The following is a 21,482-nucleotide window of genomic DNA, read 5'->3' as shown; positions in this document are numbered from 1 at the left end:
TATTTTGTGTTTCACATTTACATTGTTTATATAAAACAAATGTTACAAATAAATTGAATAATGTAGAAAATGAAATGTTCAATAAATGGGGAACCTAACTTCATTTCTTTATCCACTGGGTGTTAAGTGAAAGCCACACTCACACAGTAAAATAAAGACTATTCAAATCTGTGTTTTCACGTACACTCTCCTAAGGCAAAGAAGCCCTTCAAACAAAAAGGTCTTCAGAGTGAACCCCCTCCACACACACACAAACACACAACATCTCTGTTTACATAGTTAGACAGATATATAGAACTTGTTTTGCCCATCATATTTGGTTGAACTGCTGGGAAAGACATATGTATGTAGTGTTGCTGATTAACGAAACTGAAACAACAACAACTCAAACAAGCAACATTTCAGCACTGAACTGATGGTGTGAAAATGTACATACACTTAAATTAATCAGCCTTCATTAGATAATCCTTTACACAGAGGTGGTCTAACTGTTCCTTGTAACAGTCTGTTTTTACCTTGCAGGATTAAAGCCATAATCAGGAATTTTGCATTTTAATATAGATTTGTTGTAAATAGACAAAAGACCTTATTAAAAAGCTTTAAAATTCCTGATTATGGCTTGTTATATTCTCAGGTAAAAATAAAATGGAAAAAACAAAATAAATAAAAGGTGCGGGGATGTGGTGACAAAAAATGTTCTCTCACATAACCAAAGGCAAAGCATTAAGTCTCAAGACTGGCTATAGAACACATGGCTAACTGAAAATGACAGGAACATGTTCATGTGTGCAAATGTTAGTTGCTACTGAGACTGGAAACCAACTGTCACTGAGAGAGCATAGCCTGACCAGCAGGGGACACCGTCCACAAAGGAAATGAAGAATGTTTTAGACCGTATCTCTCTCTCTCTCTCTCTCTCTCTGTGGGCTCACCCATATGCATCCTAGGAGTCTATTCTGTCCAGGGCTAGGAGCAGCACAGACAAAACAAAGTCATTTAAAAAAAATGAAGCTTTAAAAAGAAAAAGTAACATTGTACCCTCAATCTGAGGACTTAAGTTTCCCCTGCACAAAACCACTCAGAGTGAGCTTATCTATGCGGAGAGGAGGTCACATACCTGTAAGGTACAAAACTAAATGCTAAATAAATGAAATACAGTGGTATTCAATTCCCCTAACTGGACTGCACAGTTTTGTGTTTCCATCTGATTCACTCATTAGCTAATTTCTGAGCCCTTCTAGAACTGAATCAGGAATGTAAAAGCAGGGAGAACACAAAGCTGTTTAGTGGAAGGGGGTCATTAGACCAAGAATGAATACCACTGCCTTAAATCACTGAAACGTGCCAGTTTACATGCATCTTTTGGTTAAAATCTACCGCAACAGGCTATCATTAGAGGATGTACAGTTGTGAGTGCAAGAAAGACCTGCAAAAAAGCTGCTTTTCCAGACACAGATGAAGCCTAGTATTCAACTAAAAGGAGTTTTCTTGGCTCAAAATGATGCTGGCCAATTGTGGGCCATCTATGGGGTCACATGTCCAGAACTGGGTACTTGTACCCATGCCGCATCTCAAATAAGATGCAGTGATTGGCAAAATAACCCCTAAGAGAGCCCCCACATGCCCATGCAGCTAGCTACAGTAAGACACGCACAGCACTTTATTGGAGAAGACACATTTTGAGGAGCCTCTGTGGACAGTGTAACTTGGTCCAAGAGTAGGATAAATCTGATGCTGGAAAAGCAAATCTACGAATAGGGATGGTCAGTATTGATTTAAGAGCTACAGAGATCACTATTGTTCAGCCATACCTTTTTTTCAGACATCCCTGCCTTGTAGCATATGTGTCTGTGTGTTTGTGTTGTCAAACAAGGCTTTCTAATGTGAACATTTCCAGAACGATAGGCACAATAGAGCATCACTACCATCAGTCTGATTTTTCTCTCCCCTTAGTAACACTCACCTAAATGTACACTCTGTGCACAACCTTCTGTTCTGTTGAAGTGCATTTTCCAATCTCACACACATCACTGGATTCAACTCATGTAGTCACTGTGATGGCATGAAATCTGATCTGTCAAACACACACATACACAAAACAAAAACACAGACAGTAAAATATGGCACTAACATTCTAATATGCTGTTCACTGCAGCTTCAAGCACAGAGTCTGTGTCGGCCAGTGAGACATGACCATGATCTAAGGGCAGGGGCTGTTCAGGAGGATAGAGCTGGGCAGAATTGTGCTGCGACTGGCTGGGGCACGCGGAGTACTGAGTATGATGAAGGCGTTGGTGGTGCTCACTGCTACTACTGATGATGTTACTGGACCGTTTTTTCTTCAAGTCTATGGTGATCTTGATGGCAGTTTCTCCGTGGCGTCCCCCCTGTTGCCCACCCCCTGGATCCTCAAAATCTGGGTAGGATTCTGTCCTATAAGCTGGCTCCATATATATATTCCTCCCCTCTCCACCACTTTCTATGTTTGCGGTCATGTCTTGGCTGGGAGATGTCCCCATTAAACTGGGGAACCCTTCATGTTGAACCGAATCAGTGGCCCCTGAACCTGAGGTCTTCATTTTAGGCCCACAGCAGAAGTCCTCTAGGAAGCCATCTGCAACATATAGGGGGGAAAGATTTACACTTGTTTTAAGCGACATGAAACTGTGTTGAATTTGTGAAACATTTAAAAATAGGCAACCACATAAATAATTTGACTGTCAATATGTATGTTTGTTCTGTTTTGTTTTTACCTGGGTCTACAAGTACCGTTCGTTTGTCTTGGGTCAGGGTATTCCGCTCTTCTTGGTTGAAGGTCCTGTCAATCATCACTATTTCTGATGATGGGCTGGACCGCTGTACATTAAATAGAGAGATAAACATACATGCAGAGGCCTAATTGTGTGTGTTAGAGGTTGTGTATCAAGACTAACTATTTCTTCACCGATGTCTACGATTAGACTGGTATTAGTTTTTATCTGTTTACACAAAGAATGCCTTAAGGGAAAACCTACCTCAGCCTCCACCATGAGCAAGCGTCTGTATTTGTTCACCATTGTTTGTGTTCTTTTCAGCACTTGTGTAGCAGCTGCCTGAAATTCTTCATCCACTTCAAAGACAAAGTGTATTAAGAGTTTGTATTCAGAATTGTCTAGATTTATTTAGGAGTTACAAATGCAGTAAATTGTACCTTTGGTGAAATCCTCCTCGCAAGGTGGTGCTCCTTGGAACACATGATAGGGAAGCAATCTGTCAATGACATCATTCAGTGAACTGAAAGGTGTACGGTCTGGAGACATGACTCCAGTATGATCCCTTCTTAGCTGCTGGAGGATCCTGCAAAAGTAGGATGAAGAAGCTCAGGTCAGTTATACCATCTTTTCGTAGGTTGTTTCAAGGAAACCCTGACTGTTAAGACCTGTTACGTCATGTTTTTAAAATAGTGTACTTATACAATACTGTAAAAGATGTGTATAAGCCAAAAGGAAACATTAAGTAAGAAGTAGAATCGTATTCGGTTACTTACATTCCTCCTCTGGTGAGCTGCTGAGTTGCAGGTCTCTTCGGAGTGGATGTAAGAAAAGAATCCTGGCTAGCAGAAGTTAGCGTTTTTACACCTGTGAATTTGAGAATAAATATCAGCTCACTACTTAAACTTTATTATTACCAACAAAAAAAAATACATCCTAAAATAGTCTTACCTTTGGTACCAAGAAGATTAACCAGCTGTGTCTGCCCTTTCTGTGCTGGTAATGTGGAGTCCTTGGAAATTTAAACATGTTTGTTTGTTTGTTTAAAGATACTGATATGTTTTTCTAAAGACACAGACGTTTGGAAAAAGGGGGGGGGGGGGGGGGCAAGAAAATAGCAATGTCTTACCTGGTTCATTGGTACCTGCTGTTTGTCACACTGCACCTCTTGGCTGGCAACACATGAAGAGTTTGTTGTGTTCTGTGTCACAGGTACTAAAAGTCGTGGTCCTGCATTGACAGATATCTGCTGGTGTGCCTGGAATGCCTGGGCCGCAGAGTTAACCATGGTGAGGCGGCTTGGAGCCTGGGAGGTCTGTACAGTGGCAGGACTTGGCGATGCTTTAGCGGTCCAGACTTTGGCAACGCCTGGTCTCTGGGAGACCTGCACTACAGCTGTAGGGGAAGCTTGCCCTATCTGACCTGCACTAACCATGCCTTGGTTTACTACCAGTTGTCCCCCAGCTGCAAAATTCTGTCCAGCAATAATCTGTACTGCTGCATTCTGATTGGTCAAGATGGAGTAAGTAGTAGTGCTAGTTAAAGACGAGTCACCTACTTGTGTGTTCGTTTGAAGAACCTGGCCATTCACTGCCTGGAAGCCATGGACAGTGCTGCCAGTGGTGAGGGCCAGGGAACTGGGTAGCAGAAACTGCCCCTGAGTCTGTGGCTGCCCTTGCTGTCCTAGTGGAGAATGTACTACAATGCTGGTGCCTTGACTAACTACTTTTACTTGTTGGGTAGCCTGAGGAGATCCATTTGCTGTGTATGCACTATTGGCTGAATTAGCAGTAGCAGTAGTGGTGCTGGGCTGGATTCCTATGTTGCTGATATTATATACAGTTTGTCCACCTGTCTGAAGGGGCTTAGGCTGAATGGACCTGACCAATGTCTGTGGCGCAGGGCCCCTTTGAATGATAATATTTTGCAATGGTATTGCACCTTTATTGACTGACACCTGTCCAGGTGCAGAAGGGGCAAAAGCTGCACCCTGGCCAGTACTGTTCGTCATAGCATTTCCTCCAGGTCTCAAAAGGATCTGAGGTCGCTCCAGGCTGTTTATAGTCATCATGGAGGGAGCACCTCCATTAAATGAGCCCACTAACTGAATGTGTCCTGCTGGTCCATTTGCCAGTGGCAACTGGGGAACTTGCTGGATGAAAGCCTGAGGTTGTGTCCCACCAAGGGGCAATGGGGCCATTACTCCAGCTCCTGTAACACCACCAAATCCCCCAGAGACCAGCTGCTGGGGGAAGGTGGCAGTGGAAGGGGCTATAGTAGGCTGGGAGTCCAACAAGGCCTCTTGAGCCAATGTCTGCTCTGTGATATCTGCCTCCAGCAAAGACTTCTGGAGAATGTCAAATGGTTGGTCCTCACCACCAAGATCAATTTCACTGGGGGAGATGTCTCCCTCAAGCTCATCCTCAATGAACTGAAGACTGCTGGACAGCTGAAGTCCAGCTCCACCACCCTCACCAAACTCTTCCAGGTGATTGCGGCCATCTTTAAGCCTTTCATCTGAGCCACTCTGGGCAAGAAAGCAAAATCCAACTATATTTTAGTGTTACTTATAGCAGAACTAACTGATTATGTGGGTTCTAATACAAAACATACTTACCGCGTTATCTGTAAAAAAGGAGCCTGCAGACCCATAAGTTGCGTTTGTCAGGTCATCCTCCTCTAACTGCTCAAAGAGCAGAAAAAGAATCAGAAGATTCCAAATTTAGCCAGAACCAAAAGAAACCAGGCACTGCGCAAAAATCTCAGACTTTATCCAAATCATTAAAAGTGCATTAGAGTAAAAAACTGACTTTAATCCTGATAAACTTACCGACTTGTTATTGGAGCCATGAAAATCAAGGTCATTCAAATCTTCCACATTCCTGCAAGAAACGTTGTACATCACATAAGCAAGTCAGTATTATAACATCTGTATTATAACAGTATTATAAAGTCTGTGGCATGATGACACATACAGTAATAAAGGCCTTTTAAAGTCAAGACTGATTCATACCACAACATATTACTGGTCCATAAAGTATCATTTTTAAATAAACTGATGCATTTACTCATACATGCTGTCAATGTGATCTTTACAACCACCTCAATGTTGAGTATTCAGTAATACTCAGCAATTAGCTTCATTTTGTGTGGTAATGATATACTTTGCATGTTTTAAATGACGGATTAAAGCACTAGGACTTCAATAATCCACCTCACCCTATAAAATCCAGAAGACGGCGATCGTCTTCATCATCCATGACACCTGTTATTAAAGAATAATGCATTTACATACTCCTGTGACGACCACCAGATAACACAGTTCCTGAAGAGATGTGTGTAGATGAACTGTCAGGTATAGGTTTAGACCATAAATAGAATTTCAACACTTCATAAGATAGAAAAGAAAAATAGCTTTGATATGAGTGTGTGTGTGTGTGTGTGTGTGTGTGTGTGTGTGTGTGTGTGTGTGTGTGTGTGTGTTTGACAGTTATCTAATGAGAGTAAATTGTCAGCTTAGGTCACATGATAACTGTTAACTGTGGTTTAAGAAAACAATAGGGGGGGAAACAAGTGTCAAGTTCAAAACATGGCACTATATCATCACTGTCCAATGAAAAAACATGTATCTCCAAAATGGTGATTTTACAGGATAGAGCAAGCAATTTTAGAGCATTTTATGCTGGTCTATAAATCCAGAATTATTAACACAGTGTATCTGCAGAGTTCAAACCATGGAGAAAACTAAAAACAAAAAAGAAATTGAGAGGGAGAGGCATGGTGTTCACTGGACAGCAGCGATGTGCACAATAAGGTGCAAGTCGTACTGTGATAAATCTGGGGGCATAAATTAGTTGGAAGTGGGCTGGAGGAGATTATATAACATTAATATAACATTTTACACTAGAAATGGCACTGCAGAAGGCTCTGGGAGGATTTTCTTTTATCGTAACTAGATATTTAAATGCATATAAAAGAGTATCTGGGATGGGGCTGTGTTTGTTTCTGTGTATGTATGTTTTAGCAATGCTAGCCGGACACAATACACGGCATCGCCATGCGGAGTGTAAAATGGCGCCTGGGAGCTGAAACTGCGCCACTCTGTTAGTCACAGGAAAACTGTGCAGTGAGCAGCACAGCAGACAGCTCACACACAAGAAGAAGGGAAAAAGCGACTATCTGAATACATGGGGCTAAAGTAAATGTGTAGTGGTGTATAATCGAGCGACCCACACACCCTTTGACTTAACATAAAGGGCTGTGACACGGGACAGGCGTGGGGGAAGGGAAAAGACCTGCTTGTGATTTGAACATTAATTCAGGAGACTGCAAAGATATTTTGACAGTCTCATCGACTTACAGTCTCTCCGACTGAACATCGACTGGTTGTGCGCAAATGTGTTTTGTTATGTTGATGTATGTTGACTTATTAATGTTCAGCACGCAGATCCTTTCTGTAAATTATTTTTATTTCATAATTAATGCCGATGTATGAAGCAGGCATCGCATTTGATGCCATAATTTACAATACAAATCGCACCAGACAAATGCATGGTGCCCAGACTGGACTGACTCGGTTCCTAAAATAATTTCTTATTCTCTGAGCAATTTAGTTTTCCAGAAAATAGAGATAACGTTTGGCCAGACGTTTGACGAAAACCCGAAACCCTGATCCAGCCTAACAGCCCCATGATGACGGCTAATTCACATAGCTGGTGACTTCCATTTAAAGAGACTTCCATGCTCAACTGCAAACGTGAAAGCAGTGAATGAGTGAGGCTTGACTATTACTAGCAGCAATAGTTCAAGTTATACTTTACTGGCCAAATAAGGGAGGAGAAATGTCTCTTTCCCTTCCTCTCTGAGAGACTAGCAAAAGGTTAGCCGTGCGCTTCGATTGTTGAGGCAGGGGGGCGGAAAGGAGACGCAGCAAAAACCATCGACCCTCGATGTACAGTCTAATTTAAACCGAGTCCGAGAGAGGAGAGGACTGTTCACTCAGCAGCTTTAGCTGTTGGGGCTGGACGAGCTCTCGAATAGGGGCGGCGAGAGGCACAAAATAAAGGCTTTATCGTGGTTTAGCTTAGCCGGGGGATTCCCAGTTTCTGCTCTGAGGTAAAAGAGGGGGAAAACGACAATACCCGACTAAAAACGGCCGGTGTTTACTAAAAAAGGAGAGAGAGGACGAGGCAACAGACGGTGGTGGGTAGCTTTGGGGAAAATGATCCCGCACTGCTTTGTCGCTGCGGCGATTCCTCACCGCCGAGGCGGACATGGAGGACAACAGGCTCGGCTATCGCCTGACTAGCGGCCGTTAAGGAGGTTGGTGTGAGCTGGCAGCGCGCAGACGGTCGGCACTTCCGCGAACGTCCTCCTAAACAAACGCGATCTACGTCGACTGCGCCTTGGTTTGCGAGGAGAAAGCAGATGAGCAGACGAGTGGTAGCATTTTAAAGCCTAATGGCCTCCTCTGGTGTGAACGCTAGCTGGCTACAAGGACGTTTCCCCCAGAAACGGGACGAAATCGTCGGCAAACAAAAACGAATTAAACCGGTGCCGGACCATAAATATTTATTTCGATTTGCATAACATAAAGACGACTGAAAAATAGGCAAACCCTTACTCCTGTCTCACTCCTCTTGAAACTCAATATCTCCATTTGGCAACTTTTAATTTGCTCCCCCTCCTTCTCCTCCTCCTCCTCCTTCTTCTTCTCCCTCTCCCACTCATATATTTTTCTCACTGTCCCTCGCTCTGTCTCAGATAGATTTTTCTCTCCACGCTCACTCTTCCCTCCCCGAAGGAAGGGGAGGAAGGAGGTTGTGTGTGTTTTTTCCTTGAAATTTTTATCACAAAATTATAATACACTCAAAGGGAAACTCACCGTCATGAAAAAGCAGTGCCTTGTCAACGGGGTTTCCTCGCCATCTCTGCACGGGCCGGCGAAGCAGTGCCGCTCCAGCAGAAGGCAGCATCTGCAGCCCAAGGGAAACCACCACCGACTGTAGTGCATTACAGGAGACTCTCTCAGGAGCAGAGCAGCACCTCGGACACAGAGACCGACACAACATGAGAGATCCATCTGTAAAAGACAATTATGACCTTTCACGACAATGGGAAATGTCCAGTCGTGTAATCAGTGTACACAACACCGTTTCTTTTTTAAGGACACAATTGTTGAATTAAAGCAAGTACCAGTGACAGGGGGCGGGGTGTTAAGTGCGACCACACCCAAAACAAACACAGGCTTTATGACACTGGGGATATTGTACTTTACAGTCATGTAATACATTAACATTTGTACAAGCTTTTTTTTTTTTGCTTTTGACACCAGAAGGAAGTGTTTAGGTTCATAATTTCGTTTTTTTTTTTTATTATTTTTGAATTTATGTTTCAGTTTTTTATTTTTGTTTAATTTAAAGTCCTATTTTTCTAATATAGAAGGCTTACATGGTGCATCGTACTTTACTATCCATTGCCTAGTATAAAAAAAAAAAACATTGAGCAATCAGATATAGTTTGAACAGCTGACCATATTTGTTGCTGCAAATTAAAAATGTAAAAGTACTCCCATCTCTTCCCCCCATAAACTACAATAACGCTGATTCAGTCACACTTTGAGCAGCAGTGTTTGAGACTATCCCCCCTGTCGTTAACAAACTCTTCACGCCCTTATTTTCATGTTGTCGTCAGCCTGTGTCACGGTCTTCAGCGGACCAATAAAACAGTCGCTAAAATCAGCAGGGTCCTCTTTGTCCAATCACAGAGAGGCTTGTTGAGACACGCTGCTCGATCCTTGCCGGAGAATTAGCAGCGCTCTACTGTCAACATGGAGGCTTCCACGATAGAAGTGGGCGCCTGCGACTCTGTCAGGGTCCCCGAGAGTGTGCTGCGTCGGGACCAGGCGAGGCAGGAGGAGTTAGAGCGCCGGAGAAACGCCAAGGAGAGCCAGTCGGTCTCTGAGGAGAACGTGGCTTACTTTAGCGCGACTTTCAGCGCGGAGAAGGCCGCTATAGAGGAGCTGATATCCGACTGCTCTAACGCTGGCCATGACAAGACCACCAAGGTGTTGGAGGATGCGACCCTCAGAACCCAGCAGCTGCAGAAATTCTTGAACGACAGCACGATGTTCCTCACGCAGTATGAACTGAGGCAGGCTCAGGCCTCTCTGCAGAAGCTCCAGGCTTCAATTGCAGAACTGAAGCCTAAAAAGAAATTCGCGTTCCGGTCTCGTACAGTTGCGGCCGAGTCGAGTCAGCAGCCAGCAGCCGTGACTTCCGGTAGCACGGAGAAACCAGCCACGGGCACCGGTGCTACTGCTGTTGTCGATGGTACGGTCAGTGCTGTGCAGTGTGGCTTCTCTAACATCCAAAATGAAGTTTTGAGTAAACGTTCAGAAGAGATCCAGCAACGGGACGTGCTGCTGTCCCACCTAACCAACTGTAAGGTGAGGATGTTGGGCTCCCCGAGCACCCTGCACATCAAAAACGTCAAAGACTGCCTGATTCTCAGCGGGCCAGTGTCGAGCTCTGTTTTTGTTGATGAGTGTTCAAGCTGCACTCTTGGCTTTGCCTGCCAGCAGCTGCGCACTCACAACACCACAGACACTCAGATATACCTCCATGTCACCAGCCGAGCAATCGTAGAAGACTGTCAAGGAGTCCGATTTGCTCCCTTAACCTGGACGTATGATGGAATGGACAGTGATTTCAGAGTATCTGGACTGGATCCCAAAAGAAACAACTGGTCCCTGGTAGATGACTTCAATTGGCTTGCTGCTGGAACACCCTCACCCAACTGGACTGTAATTCCAGAGGATGAGAGAATATCTTCATGGGACACTGCAGAGACGACCCCATGAGCGGTCTCCTTTTGTTTGTTTGTTCTGACTGAAGCTTTTACTAATATCTTCAACTTTGATGCAGCCAAATTCTGTTATGCTACACTTACAGATCTCATTAAAGGAATAAAATGAACCCTGTAAACGTGACCATTGTGATCTGCTGTGGACTTTTCTACAGCACTTAATTAAGGTTCAGTAAATCAGTTGTTGTGTGTCCTTAGGCTCTGCAGTCATTGATTTACATAGTCATTGTTTTAGTAATAAAACTACCTTTGTGGGTAATGTAGGAGGTAATGTATGCTTCACACGTGACTCATTAGTGAGTTGTGAATGCTTTGTGAAGTTTTTTTTACCTGGCAACCTTGAACTGCACTTTCTCCAATGTCTTCACAGATGTGCCACTGAAATCTAAACACAAATACAGATGTTTCTCTTCGGCCGTTGACTATCTGATCATGCAGTTTCTGTCTTGAATCCTGAAACACAAATGTGTCATAGGCTGCAAATATGACACTAATTTCAATGTACCACAAATACCAAATAAATCTAAGTGTAAGGACTGATCAAAATAAAATATTAATTTCACAAAATATGACTTGATTCTTTTTTCCCCCTGTGTTTAGTCACTATAACTGCAAAATATTGTTTGCCTTTCAAAATATATGAATTGTCAGTGTAATCCCATAAACATGTAATTATTACACAGATCTTGCTTCTGGAATATCTCAACAATCTATATTCCATTCTTATTAATGTTGCATAAAAAGATCATGACAAAGTATGTCTATCCTGATGGGATTAGTCTCCTTAAGATAACTGATTCAGCTCACTTGAAGATAATGTGCTTTTTACTATAGGAAACATGGAGGGACCCATTTCTCATGTAAAGGAAGGGTCTGTTATGGTAGCATTGTGGCAAACCAAGTGGCCTCATGTAAATGGAAGTGTTGCTTAACTACCTATTTGGGTCATAAAATGTCTTTCAGCATGAAACATCATCTAACTTCAGTTTTTTTATGTTTTCTGTAGCATGTGACTATTACAGTATTGCATGCTTATAACATTACTCTCAAGTGTTTGTGTTAATAAATGTATTTTCTGTCAAGCAAGAAATACATTTTTTTTTTACATTTCTTGACACTGGCAAATAGGAGCCCAGATGATGTAAACTCTGCATCAGTATATCTAATCTCACACACTCTCTCAAGTTTCTCATGCACTCCAAGACCCTTCAGCAGAAGAGGTGTGGTCCTAAGTCCTCCTTAGGTTCTTGGTCTCTGGTGTCTTTCGACTGGTGCTGGCCTGACCATGTGACCAATCAAACCAATCACATACTACGACAGCAGCTTACCGATAGGCTCATCTGCTGGCATAGGATTTCTGTAAATGGGATAAGGCTGATTAGCAGGGTTTAGAATGACGTAGTGTAACTTTGGGTTTAATCATTTGAATCCTTGGCCGTTGACTTCCCTATGCAGGAAAAGGGACATTAGCATCAGTACCTGTCAACACTACTGCTTTCCTTGTTGGAAGAAACTCATTTTTCAAGTAAAAGGAGGAGACATCGCTGCAATCTATGCTCACCTTTACATCTGGACTTCTATTATGGGTGAAGCAAGGACCATGAAAATACCTAGCATGACCCCACTTCACTGGAATGGATTACACATCGCTGCTTGAAGATCTGAAACATACACCGAGGGGAAACCAAAGTCTAGTTGTGACAATTTGGATCTAAAACCTGTTGCTGGAGGTTGAGGAACAGTGGGGACAAAACGGTGACCAAATAGTGGGCATTTCATTTGTAATTAGAATAAAGAAACTAGCTGTCAAAGATGGCTCTTTTGAAGGTGAAGTTTGACCTGAAAAAACGGGTGAAGCTGGCGCAGATGCTATGGCTCATGTACTGGTTCTCTATAATGGCTGGAGTCCTGGTCCTCAGCATGGGCCTCTTTTTCAAAATTGAACTGCGGAAAAGAAGTGAACTTATGGACAACAATGAAAGCCACTTTGTGCCCAACCTGCTCATTGGAGTAGGCTTGTTGGCCTGCGGTATCAATGCTTTTGGTGGCAAGATCTGCTATGATTCTTTGGATTCCTCAAAGTTCACCAAGTGGAAGACCGTTATGAAGCCATTCCTTATCTGCTGTTTGCTCTTCAATGCTCTTCTTTTCTTTACAGCACTTTTGTGCTTTACCATGCGCATCCCTCTGCAGTTTACGCTGGCAGAAGGCCTGAAGAATGGCATGAAGTTCTACAAGGACACAGATGTACCTGGCCGCTGCTACATGAAGAGAACTCTGGATCTAATGCAAATAGAGTTTCGCTGTTGTGGCAACAACAACTATAAAGATTGGTTCGAGATCCAGTGGATTAGCAATCGCTACTTGGACTTCAGCTCTAAAGAAGTCAAAGAGTAAGTGCCTCTAAAGCAATCAAAACAATCAAACATTACAATTATACTGTTTTCTTTCCCTTCATGGTCACTTCTGAGAAGCTCTGCTTGGTTAGTTATAGTTGACTGTAGCTGATTTTGAATGCACGTTGATATCTGCACCTACAGTTTCAGAATGTATTCTTAAAACTATTTTCATGTTTTAGTGTAAGTGTAAGCAGTGAGTTGACAGTGTGGAGGTGATCTATGGGCTCGGTTCGCATTGTAAGTGGTATCAACCGTGTGAGCCAGTTCAGACTTAGTTGATAATCTTCTTGGATCACATTTCGACAGTCTTTAGAGCTTAATGTCATTTCCAATAACTTGAAGACCAAGATGATTGACTGGGAATAGATCATGGTGTCACGAGCAGAGCCCTTATGTCTTAATGTCGCAGAACATTTAATCATGTCATGTTTGATATAGTGGTGTTTTTGTGGTCTTGATCTTTGCCTCACTGGTGTGGTCAATAAAGTCTTACAATTCAGAAAACATTCTTAAATCTAGGAATATGTTTCTAATATGGGAAGTATTCGGAATAGAAATTTAGATATACATTTACAGGACATGCGTCTGTCATGATTTGCTTCCTTAATTGATGTTAAGACACATAATATATACTATAAATTGCTGTGGAACAAGTTCTATTGTACCAATGATTCTCATTATGGTTTACTTGTCTGTAGCCGAATCAGCAGCAACGTAGATGGGCAATACTTGTTGGATGGAGTCCCTTTCAGCTGCTGCAACCCCAGCTCCCCAAGGCCCTGCATCCAGCACCAAGTGACCAACAACACAGCCCACTATAGCTACGACCACCACACAGAGGAACTGAACATATGGAAGCGTGGTTGCAGGGATGCACTAGTTTCCTACTATGGAGGGCTGATGAACACCATTGGTATACTGGTGCTGTTGGTTACTATGCTAGAGGTATGTTTAACTGTACCATGCTTTATTCCTCTCATACACTGGTGTTTAAGTAAAGAAAATAAGATCCCCTAATGTAACACAAGTAAAATGTAGGGGGCATTATTTCTCCTATATTTAGTTTTCTTACCCACTGGACTTGACTAATATTGTATAAGCATGTTTAAGCATGTATAAATGTAGACAGGCCCTATCCGTGTTCTACAGTGCAGTACAGTAATTGGGGAAAATTAGGGAAATAGGAGTAAATATGAATCTTGCTTTCCTGCATACTTATGTTTTTTCTGTTTTCCTCTCAGATTGCTGTGATGGTGGGATTGCAGTATGTGAACACTTCTCTGTCCACACTGGTCAACCCAGAGGACCCAGAGAGTGAAAGTGAAGGATGGATCCTGGAGAAAACTGTCAAGGAAACCTTTACTGATATCATGGCCAAAATGAAAGCCATGGGCAAAGGCAATCAGGTAGAGGAAGGGGCAGATGAGCAGGCTGTTGCTACGGTGAGCTGAGCACGCCCCGCCCACTAGAACTTTGGCGTCTCCTGCCAAAGGTAGAGATCAGAAAGAGAGAATTTCTCTCCAGAACATCACTGAGACTGTACAGCATGAACACACCAGTCAACACACAGTCAACCAGTGGGCTAGAGAGGTTTGGTAAAAAGGCACACAACAGGTACCATGTTTTTTTGTTTGTTTGTTTGTTTTTTCTTTCAGTTTAATGGCTTGATTTCATGTGGTTTAATGTATTTATTAGATACAGAAACAACAAACTGAATCAAAATCAAATTTTAATACAAAATATCTAAAAAACTAGCCAATTCTATGAGCTCTACATAAAACTGAACATAAGTGTGGCATATTGTTCAACATATTCTTAATTGATTTGTTAACCAGCACAAATCCAAAGTCTCTTTTAATTGATTCATTATCCATTTTTGTCCTATTTCAGTTGGCTATTGGTGTGCAGCAGGTAACTAGCATCAGCTGGGTCTGTCATAGTAAGATATTTTTTGCTGTTGCTATTTCTGATCAATATGTACAAAACCTAAGTTTGAAAGTATAACAATCATATTGTAAATGTTTTCACTGAATGGAGCTACTCTGCTCACACTTGAAGACCATACTGGAGTGTAGGCTTTCACAATAACTAGCATTTCATTTAGATCCTTTAATTTGGAACATATAATCTCCAAAAAGCAAACCTGACCTAAAGTAGATTTATTTAATTGATTATAAGTAAACTACTTTTGCACTTATTTGACACCACACCATGCTGTCCTAGGTGGTGAATGTTGGCATCCTGGAGTTAGCATGAAGCGAACACTTGGTGAACACTATGGGACTGTGTTCAACAGCCGGAGTGTCATAACCAAGTCACTTCAAAGGCATAGATGACTGAACATGCAGAATATCAGAGAATATCAGAATATCTCTTCTAAAAGAATTTTATTGTATGAAAGTTGCAACATTGCAAGTGAGCTGGAGAAAGAACGTTGTGGCAAGTTGTCATTTCCTAAATGACCTATTATTGTATACTGTAGACATACTGTAGACATTGATCTCCAATCAGGTAAAATTCTATTACACTGACCATGGAACTCTCCCAAACCACACCAATGGTCACCAACCTTCTGCCCTTCTTTCTATATCTTTTCATATCTCCTCAAATGGTACTCAGCCTAGCTCCACAACCAGCTTGTGCCATTTTTCCTCTGATTTTCCTCTGGTATGTTGTTTTAACTGTGGTGAAACACCTCAATGCTAACATAGTTTACGTTTGAATTTCAGTGTACTGATGATTATGCCTGACTTACAGAGAGCCATCAGGCAGGTTTTTCTTTTTCACTTTTTTGACTTTTGACAGTTACAGTAAATGTCTTTTATAAACATATTATCATATTTTTGAATGTTAATGGACAGAGAAGGGGCTGGGAATGAAAAGGGGGCTTTAGGTAATTTGGGTTTTTTTGAAAATCTTTTCATCAAACAGATATTTTTATGAGCTATTGTTTTCAGAACACTTGCTTTTAGATCATTTTTGGAGGCTCTGCAGGTTACACAAACCAATGGCATGACAAGAAACAAGAAATGGACAAAAATGTCAGGTTTTGTAAACCATCAGACACTATCAGACAGTTATGGGAAAGTGGTCTTTTTGCAAATGGAACAAGCTAAAGCAAGTTTAGGAAGGACTAGGACAGTGAAGGCTGCTGATGAGATGCAGAGGGACATCCAGTGCCAGAGCGATTGGGATGCCTGCAAACACCCCTGGAGTTCAGGAGGACACTTTAAAAGTGGCAGCTAAACCGTGACCTCTGACTTCTGCACTGTGAATGACTCACCTGGCGGTTGTTTTATTGGCTGTTTGCAGTTCCCATGCTTAAAGCTTAACAGCTTTTCTCTGCCGAGTCTCCAAGGCAGGACTATACAAATTACTCTATGTTAAAATATACACATATGGAACTGTGTAAATAGTATAGAACTGTTATATATTGTCCTTCATTGTTTTGTAAATAATCGTGTAAACTTTTAATGAATTGAATTATGAGAGTATTTGTGTGTAGCACTTGTTACTGTACATAAAATGTAGCAGAGTCTATGTTATAATAAAATACCATAAGAAAATTGTTTGATTCTCCTATCATGATTTGATCCCCCAAAAGATCAAGAATCTTAGCATTCTAGGAACTCTGCGGGAGGTCTAATTTTGTCATTGGATCAGCATGCGAATTATGTGATTATTGTATTACCCGCAGTCTGTCCTGCTTAGCACATGGCAATTAGAATAGTGGTGGGGACATTGTCACCCAGTGTATGACTCTTGAATGGTCTGTTATTATGCTAGTTTGAAAACCTTTGTGGCTCTGACACATGGTTTTCAAAAAACTTTCAATTGGAATTTGATCTCTACATTTCTTTTAAAGAACCATCTATAAAAGGTTCTCTAGGGTATGATAAGTGGTTCTTCTATGCCATTATTTTTCTTTTTAGAAATGTACAGTACTTCTACATGTACTGCCCGTCTACATTATTTTGGAATCAAATGTATGTGCTAATGATTCACTGTGGGTTTTAGTGGTGTACAATAAAAAGGAGATCAGAGAAGTAAGGGAAAAGTGCAGGAGCAGTGAAGGAGGCTAAGGAGGACAACTTTCCTCAGGTATTTTTAAGTTTGCAGCAAAGCACATAAACAGCGGATGAGCTGATAAAGACAGTAAGCAGCTTTCGAGTGTGTGCGGCTAAGCCCGCTAGCAGGTGATCTGGAGACATGATCTGGAGAGATGCCATTGGCATCCACCTAAACACAGTACTTCAAGGGATACCTCAGGACAGGTACAGGACATTGAAATTGATTCTTCCTTATGGCTTGTGTGGAACTGCGTTTTGAGCCTGCTCTCAATATTTCATCCTAGATCATTTTTTCTTTCTTGACTTTGTTTTAATGATTGTTCAGAATTGAGAAAATGAGCTACATCATCAGGCAATGAGGCCTGGGAGCATTAATCTGGACACCATGTGGATGCTGATTATAGACTGCTGTTATGATGTAAAAAAACAGATGTTGTAGGAGGAGACCAGAATGCATAAGACATGCATATTTATCACTGTAGTGTGTATTAATAAGACAGTGTGTCAGAGAGTATTTAACGCAGAAAGTATTTATGTGAAGGTCATTTATTTCTCAAAAAAAAAAGGTTTAGTCTTAAGTCTAAGTTTAATCTACAGTATCTTATATATTATTTGACAATCTTATAAATGGGTCAAATATCTGGCCCACAGGTCAGGATTCTTGAGTTTATCTGGGGTTAAGTCCTTCCTCCTCTGACCTGCACAGCAGGAGTCAGTGACAGAATTGGGCCAGCGAGAGAAGAAACTTCCTGGAGCTCCAGAGATGTTCTTAACACCAGTACAAACAAGCCTATACGACAGAGGGGAGCGGGTGGTGCATAGTAAGGGGGTTATTACATTAGTGTAGTGTTGCATGTTTTTCTTTTCTGTGGTTACATCCTGTTCCTGTTGAACTGTTACCCCTAGCTGTAATGAAGGAGGGTGGGTAGAAATCTGTCATATCATCAGAAGTGCTTTGTGCCAGATGAATCTCCTGATTGCTACTTAAGCAGAAGTAATAAGATAGTCCTAAGATAGTCCTTTATGAGTCCCGCAGTGGGGAAATTCCCAATACAACACAGTGAGTGAAGCTGAAAACAACATGCAGAGGGCAATTTCATGTGAGCTTTCCAAGCTAACCTTACATTGTTGCTACAGCATCCTAAAAGTGCTAGACTAGTTTACACCTCTTTACCAGCTAATCAGCATAATTAAAAATGCTAAATGTTTTAGCAATCTCAGCTTGCTTTAGCCAAACACTGCCACCTGTGGGAATTATGTGCAGAGCACAATGATGGAACCCAGTTTGACACTTCTTGTATGATAGTAGTGGTAGTGCTATAATATAATAATAAAGTAATAGTACTACAATAGTAGTAGTAGTAGTGGCATTGTAATATTAGTAGTATAATACTAGTATGACTAATGCCACCACTACCAATGCCAACAAAATAACTTTATCCCACTACTACAACAACTAATAATATAAATAATAATAATATTAATAATAAATCATACTACTAGTAGTATAATGTGAAGATCATACTACTACTACTAATAATAAAAATAATAATACTTTAAATTGATGGTCCCCTATAAATGGTAAACTGATGCTCAAATTATTAACAAACTATCAGTTGAAATGATTTCATTCTATAATCTTATTTGGAACAGAGGTTTATTTACAGTATACACTAAATACACATTTGATAAATTCATGGATAAAGAGAGGCAGTAAAATGATTGTGTAATGACACAAATAATGACTACTTTTGGTACATAAACCAATTCACACATCATAACTGGTCTTCAGGGGATAAAATAAAATTAAGCATACATTTTCTTTAAGTAGTCTTGAAAAGAAGGAAGGGAGAGGAAAAAGAATCCTACTCACAGCATTACATCTAAAGTGTCTGTGAATATGTGTCCTACATGTATTTGTGTCCTATGTATTTGTTCTTCTGAATACACATTGTCATCTCTCTCTCTCTCTCTCTCTCTCTCTCTCTCTCCCTCTCCCTCTCCCTCTCCCTCTCTCTGTATAGGCAGTGTTATGATGAATTGTGTGTTCTCTCTTTGGGGGGCTCCTCATTTCAGTCATTTCCTTTCAGCTGGAAAATTGCCTCATCTTTCCTCCGGGTCCACAGGCAGCACTGAACTCCCTTTTCTTGCTGCACACACATGTACTCTTAATATGTCTAAAGGCACACACTCATGTGCTGGCACTGAGGTTTTCTTGCACTTATACACTGTATGCACAGTGATAGCCCAGGGCAGTGTGTGATGACTGTCTCCACTGAAAGATACGTGAATGGGATTCATTGGGGTTTCAGTCCGTGATAAACCCTGGCCTTTCTCTGGCTGTGTTTCACTTGTTGTGTATACACAAAATCATTTACTCTCTCTGGCAGCTAATAAAGCAGAACAGCAAGTCTCCACCTCATCACACAGACATCAGTTAGCTCTGACTGAGAGAAAGCAGCCCACTCACAACACACACACACACACACACACACAGCTAAATGGGATCATGATCTCTGTCTATTTGAATGATACATGAACCACTGAGCGGTGTGTACGTGTGTGTAGCTCATCTGCACACACACAATGCAGTATAGCTTCTACTTAATATACAAGAATGTTTTTTTATCTCTAAATTAGATGCTCATTAAATCTTATCTAATTATGACTGTTATCCAGTGTTGTATCTTCTATAATTAGTCAAACTGAAAGAGAGGCAAAAGTATTGGGACACCTGCACATTCATTGTTTCTTCTGAAATCAAGGCTATTCAAAAAGAACTTTTCCTTCTTAGGTTGGAGTAACTGTCCTTACTTTCCAGTGAAGCCTAGTGCTAGTAGATTCATGTTTAATCTCTCCATACGATTCATCTCCTCCACACAGTATTATTTTATTGGCAGTATAATGCATTCAGCTACTTTAAGTTGCGCACAAACATGTCCACAAACATTTGGACACACAGTATATTACATAGTACGGGGTGCTCTGTGCACTTACGGGATAATCGCCAGCAGATGGCAGTGTTGCTGCTATATTCATTATTATTAGTACTATTATTATTTTATGGTGTAAGGGAGTGTTGCCCAGCTCTGGCGCTGGAGTACCCCCTATTCTGTACAGTTCACTGTTTCCCCTGTTCCTAACACACACACACACACACACACACACACTGATCCAAACAAGCCTATCTTGCGATGAGGTGGGAATGTAAGTCCAGGAAAACTCTAAAACCTGCAGGGTATGAGGTACATCAGGACCAGGGCCGGGACGCTGTGGTCTAACAGGAAGCTCACTGAGAAAGCCAGACAAAAATCAGTCAAAATAGAAAAAAAAAAACAATGTGGGTTTAAACTCGGGTTAAACTGCTTTCCCTCTGTATGAAAACTGTGGGTTGTGTGTAAAACCTATTACATGGGGATCAGGATCAGGGGTTCCACCACATGACCCATGCTGACTGAATCTAATGAAGCTATCAGAACTGGCGTCCATAAAGCCTCAGTAAGAGGGAGTGCTGATCTAGGATTAGATTCCTTCCCAGAGCCTGGTGGTCTTAGTGGCTGAAACAGATCGGATTTACTTTTTGAACGTGTGCTTAGTTTATGAATGATTTCATATAATATGAACTCAACTTAGCAACTTGATATAGCATGTAAATTCAGTTTAATGTTTCAAAACATACTTTTCACCAACTGTTTTGAATGAACTGTACTTGTTAATTTAAAACAGTTATCTGGATATTCAAGATGAAAGATTCAAGATGTCATGAAATACAATGTATTTCAGTCTACAGCTTTGTTAACAGTAACAGCTTTTTTGAATGAAGCACTACAGTCAGTCTGAACAGAGATAGTACAGTAACAAGTCAGTAATTATCCTGTTTCATTTTAATATAATACAGTTAAAACACTCTATAAACCCACAGTTAAAAATAAATAAATAAATAATATAATATATATATATATCCAAAGCCAAACATACCATATCCATCTATCTATCTATATCTCTACAGCTCTCCATCCACCCATCCATTACTCATTAAAAGAGAGGAATCAGCGAGTGGAGGTAGGTAAATGCACCTTAGTGTCATTCCTCTATATATGAGACCGAAATCTGTTTCTGAGTCTCATTCAAGATGGAGGTTTGTATTGGAGAACATTTTAGCATTTCATAGATTTGATCATAACCTCATGTGTATATGTATGTTTTGTATATTACAAAATACATTTCAACATTTTACAATACATTTCAACATAGCCTTCCTCAGGGGGGCAGTGTCTACATGGTTTCAGTTGGACATCCTGCCTTCTATTTGGTAAAACGACACACGCCATAATTGTGTCAGTAGGATAATGCCATAATTCTATTGATTTACTTAGCACCTCTTTGTGTCAGTCCTA

At 41.2% G+C, this 21,482-nt stretch overlaps 3 protein-coding genes across 4 annotated transcripts; 2 read left to right on the top strand and 1 right to left on the bottom strand.

Moving 5' to 3' along the window:
* Positions 1-298: 298 nt before the first annotated feature.
* On the bottom strand, positions 299-9,754 carry bicral (BICRA like chromatin remodeling complex associated protein). Of its 2 annotated transcripts, none has more exons than XM_072667777.1 (11): positions 8,635-9,754; positions 5,970-6,015; positions 5,581-5,632; positions 5,368-5,433; positions 3,880-5,277; positions 3,702-3,762; positions 3,527-3,617; positions 3,191-3,336; positions 3,015-3,109; positions 2,754-2,856; positions 299-2,614 (listed from the first exon to the last, which is right to left on the bottom strand). In XM_072667777.1, the coding sequence occupies exons 1-11, from the start codon at positions 8,819-8,821 to the stop codon at positions 2,127-2,129; spliced, it is 2,733 nt and encodes a 910-aa protein (XP_072523878.1). In that variant the 5' UTR covers positions 8,822-9,754; the 3' UTR covers positions 299-2,126. The 2 variants fall into 2 exon arrangements, with proteins under 2 accessions (XP_072523878.1, XP_072523880.1); XM_072667779.1 differs by lacking the exon at positions 8,635-9,754 and adding an exon at positions 8,374-8,532.
* On the top strand, positions 7,669-11,183 carry tbcc (tubulin folding cofactor C). Its single transcript, XM_072667783.1, has one exon. The coding sequence runs from the start codon at positions 9,580-9,582 to the stop codon at positions 10,609-10,611; it is 1,032 nt and encodes a 343-aa protein (XP_072523884.1). The 5' UTR covers positions 7,669-9,579; the 3' UTR covers positions 10,612-11,183.
* Positions 11,184-12,428: 1,245 nt separating this feature from the next.
* Positions 12,429-14,466, top strand: prph2a (peripherin 2a (retinal degeneration, slow)). The gene is made up of 3 exons (XM_072667545.1): positions 12,429-13,009; positions 13,714-13,960; positions 14,257-14,466. Exons 1-3 carry the CDS (start codon positions 12,429-12,431, stop codon positions 14,464-14,466), a joined length of 1,038 nt encoding a protein of 345 aa, XP_072523646.1.
* The last annotated feature ends 7,016 nt before the right edge of the window (positions 14,467-21,482 follow it).

The sequence above is a fragment of the Salminus brasiliensis genome, chromosome 22 (assembly GCF_030463535.1).
Source record: "Salminus brasiliensis chromosome 22, fSalBra1.hap2, whole genome shotgun sequence".
Taxonomy (NCBI): Eukaryota; Metazoa; Chordata; class Actinopteri; order Characiformes; family Bryconidae; genus Salminus; species Salminus brasiliensis.
Note: the sequence above shows the minus strand (reverse complement) of the source record. Positions and strands in the feature narration are given on the sequence as shown.